Below are 15630 nucleotides of genomic sequence, written 5' to 3' on the forward strand. Positions count from 1 at the left end.
AGTGGTGGGGGCGAATTTTAATCCTTTTCTTAGTATATCATTATCTGCTTTTGTCAAAGTGTAATTACTCAGATTATAGATTTTCTGTCCTAAATCCTCAGTGATTTTATCTTCCTTTGTTTCTTCTCCTACTATCTGTTTTCTTTTTGGTGACTTTACCACCTCTGCATCCTCTTTTTGAATGTCTTTTTTGTATATTTTGAAAAAATCCTGTTGTGTTGTCTTTTTTATCGATTTTTTACTATTACTTTTCATGCTTCTTTTGTTACTAGTATGTCCCATTATTCTTTTTTCCTTGGGTCTCACTGACATATCTGTTTGACTATTTTGTTCCATTTCTCCCCGATTTACATTATTTTTCTCTTCCAGATTTATATTACTTTGTTGATCTTTATTATTTTCTCCAAATGATTTCTGTTTGTTTATTGGTAGCTGTTCTACATTCATTTCTATATCTAGTCCATGTTCATTTGCTAATGTCTCGAACCTGTTTTCTGTTTGTATTGAATATATATACCTATTCATATGTTCCACTCGGGGATTTTTATCTTTTTTACCTTTCCCTTACTCTGTCTCTGGGGTATATTGTCTGCTTTCCTCATCCGCATGGATCGTAAAAGCCGATGGTAACTCTTCTATCTCTTCTGATCGTAACTCTTCTGCCTCTTCCATTTTCTCTTCAATGCTACATTCATCTATTGTCTGAAAAGTATTCCCCTGACTTTCCTGATCATCTATTTGATACGGGATATAGTCTCCATCAAACTTCCTTCTTTTTTTCTCTCTAATCTCCTCTTCTCTATTATGAATGCGCCTTTTAATATTATCTACTAACCCTGCAATGTCTGGGTGATCTTTCCACGGCCGCAGATCTTCAAATAGTTGTTTTATATTATCATTTGTGTTCATCAATCTTTGTTTTCTCTTTCTAATAATGAATTCTACAGCCTGCCGAGAAAAGTCATGTAGCATTTGTTTCCATTCCTCCATTATATTATAATCTCCCATATCTCCTGATAGTGTCTTTTTATTTTTTAAGCCTTTTGGAATTGTATCATATTCTAGGTATTTTTCTAGGGATACTATTTCCCATAGATCTCTCATCTCTAATAGTAGCATATTCTCTAGTTGTTTCAGGGTATTTTTAATATCTAACAAATTAGAGTTTTTTGATGGTGTCATATTTCGTTTTGAGACTTCTATACCAAACAACAATTGTACTCTTTGTATACGCTCTTTTCGATCCCACCATAAACTAGCCATGGTTTTTGATATTAGTTCCTATTGGGTTTATTAAATCAGTATTATTTATTATTAAATTATATTTTTATAATCTTTTAAAAATATTTTAATCTTTAAAACAAATACTCTAAAATACTGTGTGTAGCAGCCTATAGTTGTTCTGGGGTCTCTACTGTTACTGATCAGTCTATACAATATTTTCAACTGGCGCTTACACACATGAAATGACGCTGCAGTGTTATAGCAGTCCCGTACCTGCTATACGAGACTTTATACAGACCAGCCGTACAAGACACAAATAATTGTAAAACAATGTAACACTGCGCGTTAGCTGCCATCTACCAAGATGGTTAGACAATATACCCAGGAGTCAGTTTCTGCCTTTAAGAAGAAACTGTACTGAAGTAAAAGAATATGAGAAAGAAGCAGAAATACTAGGAAAAAAGTTTGAAGCAAAGGGATATAATGGGGATAGAATAGAAACTCAGAAAAAAGAAGTCAAAATGATAGAGAGAGAAAAATTGATAATACAGAAAAAAGAAAATAAAAAGAAACAAAAGGCATCAGAAATAAAAGACAAAATTCCACCCATTATAGTCCCGTATAATACACAAACGTATATTCTGAGAAAGATTATAAAGAAATACTGGGATATTTTGAGGGAAGATAGGATTGTAGGTAATCTGATACCAGCAGCACCCGTTTTTATATATAAAAAGGCAGCTAACATAGGTAATAAGATCGCTTCAACCAGCAAGGGAGCAGGATTAATAACAAAAAAGAGGAATAACACTATAGTGAACCTGCCACAAGGATTTTTTCCCTGTAAAAGATGCGCACCGTGTAAAAATACAGTAAATAACACAATAAAAGTACTAAGTATAAAAAATCATGAGGGTAATTTTGAACAAAAAATAAGGGGACACATTTCGTGTAATACAGAAGGTGTAATCTATGCTATTAAATGCCCCTGCAATAAGCTTTATATTGGACGTACAAAGAGAAAACTAAAAAAACGTATAAGTGAACACATATACAATATAAAGAAAAAGTCAATAGGACATCCCTTATCTAGACACTTTATCGAGGTACACGGAGGACATTTAGAGGGAATGTCATTCATGGGTGTAGAGAAAGTGGAAATAGATGCCCGTGGTGGAGACTATATAAAGAAACAATCTAAAAAGGAGACTGAGTGGATATTTAATCTAGATACATTGCTACCAAGAGGTTTGAACTCAGAAATAGAGGTGTTCGGCTTTGAATAGTAATGAACCTAGGGAAGATGGACATATAGCATAGACTATAAATAGTGAGCATATGCGCAGTAAATGTAACATTCCCTGACGAAGAGTACCGCTTGTACTCGAAACGCGTAGGAAGTTGGACCCTCACTGCCATCCGTAGCTCACTAACGGTGACGTCACCCGCTCATAGGTGAGCTCAAGTGAAAGGTAACGGGAGCACATCGCCACCGGCCGGGGCGCACTCCCAAAACTTTAATACTTTTTAATAGTTTACGCTATAGCCACCTTCCCTGGGATCCGCTCTCCCTATTTGCTCCATACAGCAGACACCACATAGGAGAAAAGCGAAGACCAGCACGCGATACATAGCAACAGCACGGACACCTATGTCAAGGTAGGACTGAGACATATAGATATCAACGCTGTTTTATACATCTGTGTGATAGATAGGAAGGTGGAGACAAGCTGGCTATTACTATTATTTAATTGTTTATTGTAGAGCTAACGCGCAGTGTTACATTGTTTTACAATTATTTGTGTCTTGTACGGCTGGTCTGTATAAAGTCTTGTATAGCAGGTACGGGACTGCTATAACACTGCAGCGTCATTTCATGTGTGTAAGCGCCAGTTGAGAATATTGTATAGACTGAAATATACACACGATGAATGGGGACCAATATCAAGCCGGAACAGTGTCCAGTCAAAACCTAGCACCAAATAGATCAAAGGGTCCGCATGTCAAAGTGTGTATAAAAAGGGGGCTGCAAGTGACCACAGCTACTAGCTGCAATTAACACTAGTGCAAAATACATCAACACATGCCCACAGTGAATATGTCAATGAACTTACAGAGAAGATACAGCTGCATGCAGGTTGTTTGGGGCGACCAGTGGTCTGTAAGACAAATATCCAGTACCAGATCATATATTATGGCCCAATGGTAAAACCACAAACCACACAACCATTGCTGTAAATAACACAATATAGCTGTAGAGAAACATTGTTAATTAGCCTCCTCACAAAGCCAGTAGGGTGGCAAAACGCGCGTTGGGGCATAGGCATTACTTTTGCCTTGGGTACTTCGCTCATCATGGGTAATTACCAGTGTTTCTCTACAGCTATATTGTGTTATTTACAGCAATGGTTCCCTGAGCCAATGTGTGGAGACTAGCTAATATGACGTGTGTCCATAGATTGCACCTGGAGAAACAATAGATCCTTATCACCTTTTGTTCTGTAGCACACCCTCAGAAGTACAGTAGCAGCAGTAACTGAGGATATTATACAGCAGTAAAAAGTAGTTTCGATATGAATCCAGCAGGGAAACGAGAATGTAAAATGCTAGCTGGCAGCATGGTCTGTGTGCGTTTATTTTCCCCTCCCATCTTCTCCTCTGCATACTCTTCAGATTGTTGGCTGCAGATGTATTCTCATCCTTTAGTAAGCTGCTAACTTGTCTTCACTAAAGATGGATTAGAATGGTAAATTGAGAGTTAGTGAAGCAGGATGGGGAAGCAACTGAAGGGTCTGATAAGAGGAGTATGTATTACGGTACTTCTCTGATAAGATATATTACAAAGTTTTGCGTGAAAAGGATTTTTGAATTTGTGAAGGATACTCTTCAGATATAACTTTCTTCAAATGCTATTCACACAATGGCTTAGTGTAAGACGGTGATAGCTTCTTACAAACACATTCTTTGCACTTAGATTTACACATGTAGCGTTCTTCATCTGCCTTAGTCAAAGATATCACAGTGACGTGTTATCACAGTTTTAGTTCTGCTACATCTGTATGAGGGGATTTCTTAGGGGCATCTCTAGAATCATGCAATAAGAACATACAGTTAGGTCCATAAATATTGTGACATCAACACAATTTTAAATTTTTTGGCTATATACACCACCACAATGGATTTCAAATGAAATGAACAAGATGTGCTTTAACTGCAGACTGTCCGCTTTAATTTGAGCGTATTTACATCCAAATCAGGTGAACGGTGTAGGAATTACAACAGTTTGCATATGTGCCTCCCACTTGTTAAGGAACCAAAAGTAATGGGACAATTGGCTTCTCAGCTGTTCCATGGCCTGGTGTGTGTTATTCCGTCATTATCCCAATTACAATGAGCAGATAAAAAGGTCCAGAGTTCATTTCAAGTGTGCTATGTGCATTTGGAATCTGTTGCTGTCAACTCTCAAGATGAGATCCAAAGAGCTGTCACTATCAGTGAAGCAAGCCATCAGTAGGCTGAAAAAACAAAACAAACCTGTCAAGAGAGATAGCAAAAACATTAGGCGTGGCCAAAACAACTGTTTGGAACATTCTTAAAAAGAAGGAACGCACCGCTGAGCTCAGCAACACCAAAAGACCCGGAAGACCACAGAAAACAACTGTGGTGGATGACCAAAGAATTCTTTCCCTGGTGAAGAAAACACCCTTCACAACAGTTGGCCCGATCAAGAACACTCTCCAGGAGGTAGGTGTATGTGTGTCAAAGTCAACAATCAAGAGAAGACTTCACAAGAGCAAATACAGAGGGTTCACCACAAGATGTAAACCATTGGTGAGCCTCAAAAACAGGAAGGCCAGATTAGAGTTTGTCAAACGACATCTAAAAAAGCCTTCACAGTTTTGGACAGATGAGACCAAGATCAACTTGTAGCAGAGTGATGGGAAGAGAAGAGTATGGAGAAGGAAAGGAGCTGCTCATGATCCTAAGAATGCCACCTCATCAGTGAAGCATGGTGGTGGTAGTGTCATGGCGTGGGCATGTATGGCTGCCAATGGAACTGGTTCTCTTGTATTTATTGATGATGTGTGTGCTGACAAAAGCAGCAGGATGAATTCTGAAGTGTTTCTGGCAATATTATCTGCTCATATTCAGCCAAATGCCTCAGAACTCATTAGACGGCGCTTCACAGTGCAGATGGACAATGACCCAAAGGATACTGTAAAAGCAACCAAAGAGTTTTTTAATAGAAAGAAGTGGAATGTTATGCAATGGCCAAGTCAATCTCCTGACCTGAATCCGATTGAGTGATGCATTTCACTTGCTAAAGACAAAACTGAAGGGAAAATGCCCCAAGAACAAGCAGGAACTGAAGACAGTTGCAGTAAAGGCCTGGCAGAGCATCACCAGGGATGAAACCCAGCGTCTGGTGATGTCTATGCATTCCAGACTTCAGGCTGTAATTGACTGCAAAAGGATTTGCAACCAAGTATTAAAAAGTAAAAGTTTGATTTATGATTATTATTCTGTCCCATTACTTTTGGTTCCTTAACAAGTGGGAGGCACATATGCAAACTGTTGTAATTCCTACACCGTTCACCTGATTTGGGTGTAAATACGCTCAAATTAAAGTCTGCAGTTAAAGCACATCTTGTTCGTTTCATTTTATAGCCATTGTGGTTGTGTATAGAGCCCAAAAAATTTGAATTGTGTCAATGTCCCAATATTTATGGACCTGACTGTATATAAAGGAAGGATTCTCATAATAAAAAGACAACCCCCCAGTGAGGTAGGAGAGAAAAACTTCTCTTACCCGCCAAGTGTATTGTGATGCCACCATAGCAAGGGTCCAAATGATTTGTGTGCTGAACGCATTCTTTCCTTATGTATATCAGCAGGGAGAGGCAGGAAAGTGTCTCATACTGCCTCCATATGCATTAGGTGTCACTTTCAGCATGACAGATTCTGGTATTTCGACATCAAGTCACCATTTCTGATGTGACACTTCCGGCATTTACTAAACACCACGTGACATTTCTGGTGGTGACTTTTGGCGCCTAACCTTTACACTAGTGATACTGCAACTGCATCAGCATCTCACTTCACAAGATGAAGAACAGTTTCCATCAATCCTACAACCTTCTGTTCAGGTTGCGATCTCCTGTGGAAACCCCCATATGATTAATAGCACTCTCCAAAATGGACCCTGAGTTGAGGGAAGAAACACTGATGTCCACCTTAGGGACAAACAGATGGTAACATCCATGCTCTTCCAGAGAACTTAGGCTGGGCATGCAAGTCTGCTGGAATTCAATCCCACACGAACAACATCTGGAGGAAGAAGTCCTGCAGCTGTAATTAGTGTTGCTGACAAACTCCATATGTCTCCAACGGTCCTTCCAGGACAGGAACTGAGGGGGGTGGAGGTATTCCCCCTTTTAAATTGACCATGAATTAAATGCATTCCGAAACCTAAATTTACCAATAATGGTGGCAATGGTAACAATTTTTCAATATGAAAGAAATGGTGTCATCACATAGATTGTTAGGATATGGCAAAACCATACTAAACAAAGTTTAAAGGAGATTTCCACGATTACTATGGTTTTTAACAGATATGCGCATGTAATAGCTGCCATAGATCACATATATAACTCTGGGCCACTATGTTGCAGTCCTGTAATGGCATTGGTAAATAAAGAGTATCTGAAATATCTATAGAAATATAGAGTTCAGGCAGGTATAAAATAACAAGACACATAATATATAGTACTTGAAAAGTAAGAGCTTTTATTTTAAATTTATCTTTAGAGTGTAAGCATAAAATAGATCTCCATTTTTAAAAACAGAAAATAAAAGAAAGCAGTCTATTATTACATTGTAGAATGATACAGGTGTATAAAAAAGTCGGAATTAGCGTTTCCTTCTCATAAATTTTTTTGCTTCCGTTAACAGCTCCTTCACATCTTCACTATCTTTATCCCCTGAATCGGGCATCCAGTCTGAATCTTCATCTGTGATGTCAAAATCCTCATCTTCATCATCATCAATGAAGCTGTCTTCTAAATCATAATCATTTGATTCTCCATCATCATCACTGTCACCATCCAAAAGACTTCTTTTGGCTAGGAAACAATGGAAATAATTTTAAATTGTAAGAATTTATAAATGGTAACTCAACTTCACCCGACTCCTTAAAGGAGTTTTTCAGGAATAATTAAAAATTAAAGGGGTTTTTCGAGATTTTTTTTAACTGATGACCAATCCTATGCTCCTCTGTCTTCCAAGTGACACATCCCATTGAAGCCAGTTATTGGCTGCAGCGGTGCAAGTAACCATGTCCCAGTCGGAAGAAAAGCTGGAAACCGAAACATGAAGGAAAAGGAGTCAGCAAACAGGACCAAAGCGGCGAGGAGCAGGTATGTATGAATTGTTCAATATGCAATGTAGGCTAGGGACCTTCAGTGATTATTCTTGAACAACACTTTAAGATGATTTGTCAACTCTCTTAACAAGTTTGAAAGGAATGTGTCATCTCAGACTTTGGTGGCATATCACTAGGATACCACCTCTGGGACCCGCTCCTATCTCCAGAATAGGAGACTGAAATACAGCTCGGCTATTTTCTGAATTCCCATAGAAGTGAAAGGAGAGTGCACTGCACGTGCACGGCCATCTCTCTATTAATCTCTATGGGACTGCCCAAAATAGCTAGTGTACGGCATTTTCAGGGTGCCCATACAAGTGAAGTGAGGGCAGCTGCGCTTGCGCTGTGTGCTCTCCTTCACTTTCTGGAGATAGGAGCAGGTGCTAGAGGTGTGAACCCACTTTTTTGACATTGGTGGCATATCCCTAGGATGATATAACCAAAAAAGAACCGAACCATTAACCCTATAAGGAATGAGAACACTCATAAAATATATGAAGTTTATTAAGACATAAAATAAACATACAATAACATAAGGCACAAGGTACTGGGAGGATGGGGCGCCCCGTGTATCGGAGCCACAAACCCTCACCCTCACATATACCGTACTGACAAGGGAATGTGCCAAGAATACCGGGTGCTGAATCACACTAGCATGGGTGAGATGAAAACTCACCCAGAGTAACATATAACTAAATGCATATCACAGATGTACTAAATATCCCCGATCACACACGCCATAGCTGCCAGCCAAAAAGAGCGGCCGGGGCCTGCCCTTGATATAGAGCAGGAGGCTCGGTCACAGAGGCAGTTTCAACGATGGCGTGTGAAAAGTAACCACAAAATAGAAAGACTGAGTAAAGACACTATGGAATGCATAAGTTACCCATGATGTGTAAAGGCACCAATTATCAAAGCAGAGCTGCACCTCAACGCACGTTTCGCCAGAAAAGGGCTTCGTCAGGAGGTAGCACATCTCACCCATGCTAGACCCCAGTGCATCTATGCACTTTATTTGAGGTTTCCTATTGGTTGGTCTAAATATCCCTGGGATGAGACATCTTTAAGTATATACTAGGACATTAAATTAATATTCTGGAGAACTCAGAGTTGTGCCGTTTCTTTGTTATTCCTCCTGGAAATAAATGAATAAACCGACAACTGAATGTTACCATATCTCTTGTCAATGGGTTGTGTCCCTACAAACTCTGAAATTGACCAGTGTTGACAGTGTTAGGCTCCATTCAGACGTCCGTAACGTGTTTTGCGGATCCACGGATCCGCAAAACATGGACAGCGGCAATGTGCGTTCTGTATTTTGCGGACCGCACATTGCCGGCACTAATAGAATATGCCTACTCTTTTCCACAATTGCGGACAAGAATAGGGCATGTTCTATTTTTTTGGGGAACGGAATTGCGGACCCGGAAGTGCGGGTCCGCAATTCCGTATCCGGGCAGCACGTCGTGCTGCCCCATAGAGATGAATGGGTCCGCAATTCCGGAACGAAACGCGGACGTGTGAATGGACCCTTAGGATAGTTCAGGGATGGGCAAACTGCGGCTCTCCAGCTGTTGTAAAACTACAACTTACAGCAGGGCATGATGGGATTTGTAGTTTTACAACAGCTGGAGAGCCGCAGTTTGCCCATCACTGGGCTAGTGTATTCATACAGAAGAGATAACAGGGGGAAGGCACAATGCACAGCTAAAGGGATTGTCTGAGATCAGAACATTAATGATCTTCCTTTGGTCATCAATATTCTGATCCTGGCAACCACTTTAAAGGCTCATGCACCTGAACGTATTTTTTTTTTCTGTGTCTGTTGCTGGTTTTTTTTGGCCTGTATGCGCAACCATTCACTTCAATAGGTCAGCAAAAAATGGAAAGGAGTGTGCATTCTGTTACCGTATGTCCGCTCCGCAAAAACATAGAACATGTCCTATTATTGTCTGCATTACGGACAAGGATAGGACTGTTCTATTAGGGGCCGGCCGCTATGTTCCGCAAAATGCAGAATGAACACGGCCAATTTTCGTGTTTTGCGGATGTGCAATTTGCGGGCCAAAAAACACCCAACGGTGGTGTGCATGCGCCTTAAAGGGAATCTGTCACCCCGATTTTGGACTATTATCTACAGGAATACATGAGTGGTACTGCAGATAAGGAGCCCAGATCACTATTTTTTATTTTCCTAATGCCCCCGGTTTCCCCGCTGTCAGCGCTCAGAGCTGCACTGAAATACACAATCCTGACAATTAATTTCAACACAGCTCTGAGCGCTGAGGGCGGGAGAACAGGGAGCAGTAGGAAAGTAAAAAATAGTGATCTGAATAGTGAACTCCATATCAGAAGTACTATTACCCAGTACTATTACAAAACTAGGATGACTGATTCCCTTTAAGGCCTTATTCACTAGTTGCAGTTGAGTTATATATGTTCTTGTTTTTTTGCTGCAGTTTTGCACCACTACTGAAAAGTATAGAACAATATGCTATTAAATGGGTTGTCTCATCACAGACAATTGGGGCATATCACTAGGATATGCCCCAATTGTCTTATAGGTGCGGGTCCCAGTGAGAACGGAGACCCAAAAGTGTTGGAGGGTGCACTATGCATGCGCAGCCGCCCTTCTTTCATTTTCGCTGGCCCAGCTATTTCCGTCAGGCCCATAGAAGTGAAAGGAAGCAGTGGTCGGTCATGTGCGTTGCGCTCCCATTCACTTCTATGGGGAGCGTGCTTGGTGGTGGCCGGAACGGAGTCCTCCAGCCACCACCTTGCAGGGCTCCATTCCTGATATAGGTGCGATATAAGACAATGGGTGTTTATCTTAGCGATATGCCCCCATTGTCTGTGATGAGACAACCCCTTTAAGGTCTATACAAAGATGCTCCAGAATTTTTAATTTGTGGTGAAAACAATAATTTGCTAGAACATGTCAGGAGAGCTAACCAGAGCAATCTGTGCCTGAAAAACATAAATGCAGAGAACATATCTAAAATCACTAGATGATGGCTGATTTTTCATTTCTGATCAAAGTGCTCCTTTAATCATCAACAGTTTGAGGTTTAAAAATCCCAAAATGTGTGTCTGATTTAAGATTATTAAGCCTCAGGCACGGCAAGTTATAAAACTATAATGTGATGGGTGACATTTCAGTATTGGAAATGCCAGATTGGTGCTCTGTATTAAGTAGATCCATGTACCTCCACACACAGGATTAAAGACAGGAGCCTGGAATCCCTTAAAGTATAATGCTTTGCAAATCTAATTTGGTCAGAGAAATGTGGCTCATAACATTGATGGATGGGCCAGATATTTGCATTCTTATTTGGTCTTTGTTCTGGAAATTGTCACAGGAAGGAGTTCAGCCCTGAAATCCAGGGATGATGCACAGTTTGATCTGATCATTACATTTCCTAAAGAGAAAAAAATGTATTGCCTAAAGCAAAAATTCAATTTATTGCCTAATGACACAAATTGGACGTATAAGCACATAAGGATATCATTACAATCACGACAAAAGAGCGGGAACACGCATGTGCCATGAATGCTAACGATGTTACGAGGTGGCGTTCAGTTTAACTGCTTTGCACTATTTATTTGTTCATTAGTTGGTCAACAAGAATTAGCACAAGCACATAGTCGGAACCGTATCAATGAAAATGTGTACAAAAATGTCTTCTCTGTTTACTACATTTATCAATTTATGTCATTAGGACCAATTCTAGTGCTCTGGCGTTAAAGGGAACCTGTCACCATGAAAATGCAGTGCAATCTGCAGGCAGCATGTTATAGAGCAGGAGGAGTTGAGCAGATTGATATATTGTTTTCTGGGAAAAGAGTCAGTATAATTGGTCATTTATAGTTCTTCTTATTCTATGATAATGAGTCATGTGGGCGGTCCTATCTGTGCATGCACACTCACACAGGGGAATCTGTCAGTCACTCAGGAGGACTGCCCACATGACTCCTTAGCAAAGAATTAAATGACAAGTTATACTGAATCTTTTCCAACAAAACTATATTATCAATCTGCTGAGCTCCTCCATTCTGGCTGATGGAGAGGGTCTTGAGCATCAATATGCTGAAAAACTATAAGGAAAAAAATAGAACATATAAAAAAACAAATAAAAGCGGGCAAACTAGAGACCGAGAGATTAATTGCCAAAGAGAGTAAAACTAACCCTAAAATGTTCTTCAATTATATAAATGTTAAAAAGTATAAATCTTAAGGTTTCGGCCCTTTAAAGAGTAATGAGGGGGGTGTCGCAGAGAGCGATGAGAAGAAAGCAAAGCTGTTAGATATTTTTTTCTCCAATGTATTCACTGAGGAAAATAAACTGTCAGATGAAATGCTGAATGTGAAAATAAATTCCCCATTAAAAGTGTCCTGTCTGACCCAGGAAGAAGTACAACAGCGACTTAAAAAGATTAAAATAGACAAATCGCCAGGACCGGATGGCATACACCCCCGTATCCTAAGGGAATTAAGTAATGTCATAGCCAGACCCTTATTTCTGATATTTGCGGAATCTATACTGACAGGGAATGTCCCACAGGATTGGCGCATAGCAAATGTGGTGCCAATATTCAAAAAGGGTCCAAAAACAGAGCCTGGAAACTATAGGCCGGTAAGTTTAACATCTGTTGTGGGTAAACTGTTTGAAGGTTTTCTAAGAGATGCTATCTTAGAGCATCTCAACGGAAATAAGCAAATAACGCCATATCAGCATGGCTTCATGAGGGATCGGTCATGCCAAACTAATTTAATCAGTTTCTATGAGGAGGTAAGTTCTACACTTGACAGCGGCGAATCAATGGATGTCGTATATCTGGACTTCTCCAAAGCATTTGACACTGTACCACATAAAAGGTTAGTATATAAAATGAGAATGCTCGGACTGGGAGAAAACGTCTGTAAGTGGGTAAGTAACTGGCTCAATGATAGAAAACAGAGGGTGGTTATTAATGGTACACACTCAGATTGGGTCACTGTCACTAGTGGGGTACCTCAGGGGTCAGTATTGGGCCCTATTCTCTTCAATATATTTATTAATGATCTTGTAGAAGGCTTGCATAGTAAAATATCAATTTTCGCAGATGACACTAAACTGTGTAAAGTAATTTACACTGAAGAGGACAGTATACTACTACAGAGGGATCTGGATAGATTGGAGGCTTGGGCAGAGAAGTGGCAGATGAGGTTTAACACTGACAAATGCAAAGTTATGCACATGGGAAGGAATAATGCAAGTCACCCGTACATACTAAATGGTAAAACACTCGGTAACACTGACATGGAAAAGGATCTAGAAATTTTAATAAACAGCAAACTAAGCTGCAAAAACCAGTGTCAGGCAGCTGCTGCCAAGGCCAATAAGATAATGGGTTGCATCAAAAGGGGCATAGATGCCCGTGATGAGAACATAGTCCTATCACTTTACAAATCATTAGTCAGACCACACATGGAGTACTGTGTACAGTTATGGGCTCCTGTAAACAAGGCAGACATAGCAGAGCTGGAGAGGGTCCAGAGGAGGGCAACTAAAGTAATAACTGGAATGGGGCAACTACAGTACCCTGAAAGATTATCAAAATTAGGGTTATTTACTTTAGAAAAAAGATGACTGAGGGGAGATCTAATTACTATGTATAAATATATCAGGGGTCAGTACAGAGATCTATCTTATCATCTATTTATCCCCAGGACTGTAACTGTGACGAGGGGACATCCTCTGCGTCTGGAGGAAAGAAGGTTTGTACACAAACATAGAAAAGGATTCTTTACGGTAAGAGCAGTGAGACTATGGAACTCTCTGCCTGAGGAGGTGGTGATGGTGAGTACAATAAAGGAATTCAAGAGGGGCCTGGATGTATTTCTGGAGTGTAATAATATTACAGGCTATAGCTACTAGAGAGGGGTCGTTGATCCAGGGAGTTATTCTGATTGGAGTCGGGAAGGAATTTTTTATTCCCCTAAAGTGGGGAAAATTGGCTTCTACCTCACAGTTTTTTTTTTGCCTTCCTCTGGATCCACTTGCAGGATGACAGGCCGAACTGGATGGACAAATGTCTTTTTTCGGCCTTATGTACTATGTTAATAGGGCATATAGTCAGGGTTTGTCTTCCTGACAACCACTTTAAAGGGTTTATTCCACATAAAAACGTGTGGATAGGGCATAAGTATCTATTGGGGGGACTCACTGTTAAGATGCCCACCGATGATAAGAATGAGGTGTACAGGGGTGGGCTGGGAACTTAAAATGGCACTGGAATAAAAATCCTAAAAGAGGTCCCATGCTGTGGGCGGGTCCAAATGGACAGAAGGTGGGACAACACGTAGTTGAGGCCAGCATTATTGTGGTGTAGCACAAATTACTGCTCCAGCAGAAGCAGATTCACAGTGCAGCACAAAATACTGCCACCCCCACTGCCGTATTCAACTGTATCACAGTCCTGAGGACGTTGATACAGCTAAATTCAGGACGGTACCTGAGGCTGCCAGCCAAGTGCATAAGTACCTGATGCTCCTGGCATGAAAGGTCCTGGCATGTGCCATATCCCTTCTTTCTTCCTGTTCACTGCTGCTGTCCATGGTCTTTGCCATGGACAGCAGCAGACAGGAAGAGAGACGGCATGTGCACACCACGCGCAGTCTCCTCATAGAGCTCATCGGCGGGGGTGCTGGGTGTCAGACAGATCTGATATTGATGACCTATCCTGAGGATAGGTCATTAATTGTAAATAATAGTAATAATAATGGCTGGCTCACAGTAATTTGCACACAAATCCACCATTTAATATATAACACAAAACATTAAACACTTTCTCTACATTTATACTGTCTAAAAAACACAATTCATATAATCTATTTCATGAACAAGGTCCCTTTATGTAAAGCAGCGCAGACTGTAACAAGATCGTGAGTAATATTACAGCGAATGCTGTGAAAACTAATTGTGGATAAATAATAATATGCTGCGAATATATGTGCATAAGGAATGAGCTAATTGAAAATTGGCACTGCACATTTAAACAACATAACAGATCGTGAGGACGCTTTGCAAGTTCATAACTAATTAATAGAATTGTGTGAATGCAATTAAATAACTATTATCGCTAACCACATGCTTAGAACGAAGAAAAAATAAGGAAAGCGTGTTTTTTCATTTCTACTTTTTCTTTTTTGATACATGCGTGAGCTCTGCATTTAAAGGGACCTTGTTCATGAAATGGACAATATGAATTGTGTTTTTTTAGACAATATAAATGTAGAGATAGTTTTTAATGTATTGTGTTATACAGTTGCAAGAAATAGTATGTGAACCCTTTGGAATGATATGGATTTCTGCACAAATTGGTCATAAAATGTGATCCGATCTTCATCTAAATCACAACAATAGACAATCACAGTCTGCTTAAACTAATAACACACAAAGAATTACATGTTACCATGTTTTTATTGAACACACCATGTAAACATTCACAGTGCAGGTGGAAAAAGTATGTGAACCCTTGGATTTAATAACTGGTTGAACCTCCTTTGGCAGCAATAACTTCAACCAAACGTTTCCTGTAGTTGCAGATCAGACGTGCACAACGGTCAGGAGTAATTCTTGACCATTACTCTTTACAGAACTGTTTCAGTTCAGCAATATTCTTGGGATGTCTGGTGTGAATCGCTTTCTTGAGGTCATGCCACAGCATCTCAATCGGGTTGAGGTCAGGACTCTGACTGGGCCACTCCAGAAGGCGTATTTTCTTCTGTTTAAGCCATTCTGTTGTTGATTTACTTCTATGCTTTGGGTCGTTGTCTTGTTGCAACACCAATCTTCTGTTGAGCTTTAGCAGGTGGACAGATGGCCTTAAGTTCTCCTGCAAAATGTCTTGATCAACTTTGGAATTCATTTTTCCTTTAATGATAGCAGTCCGTCCAGGCCCTGACGCAGCAAAGCAGCCCCAAACCATGATGCGCCCAC

The 15630-nt window shown here is 40.2% G+C and overlaps 1 protein-coding gene across 3 annotated transcripts in view; it reads right to left on the bottom strand.

The window, feature by feature from the left end:
* Positions 1-6986: 6986 nt before the first annotated feature.
* Positions 6987-15630, bottom strand: part of APLF (aprataxin and PNKP like factor) — a 254569-nt gene continuing 245925 nt past the window's right edge. For all 3 annotated transcript variants that reach the window (XM_040430044.1, XM_040430043.1, XM_040430045.1), the window contains one exon: positions 6987-7346. In XM_040430044.1, coding sequence (XP_040285978.1) covers positions 7135-7346 — 212 coding nt within the window. In that variant the 3' untranslated portion in view covers positions 6987-7134. The remainder of the gene's footprint in view (positions 7347-15630) is intronic.

Source organism: Bufo bufo, chromosome 4 (genome assembly GCF_905171765.1).
Source record: "Bufo bufo chromosome 4, aBufBuf1.1, whole genome shotgun sequence".
NCBI lineage: Eukaryota > Metazoa > Chordata > Amphibia > Anura > Bufonidae > Bufo > Bufo bufo.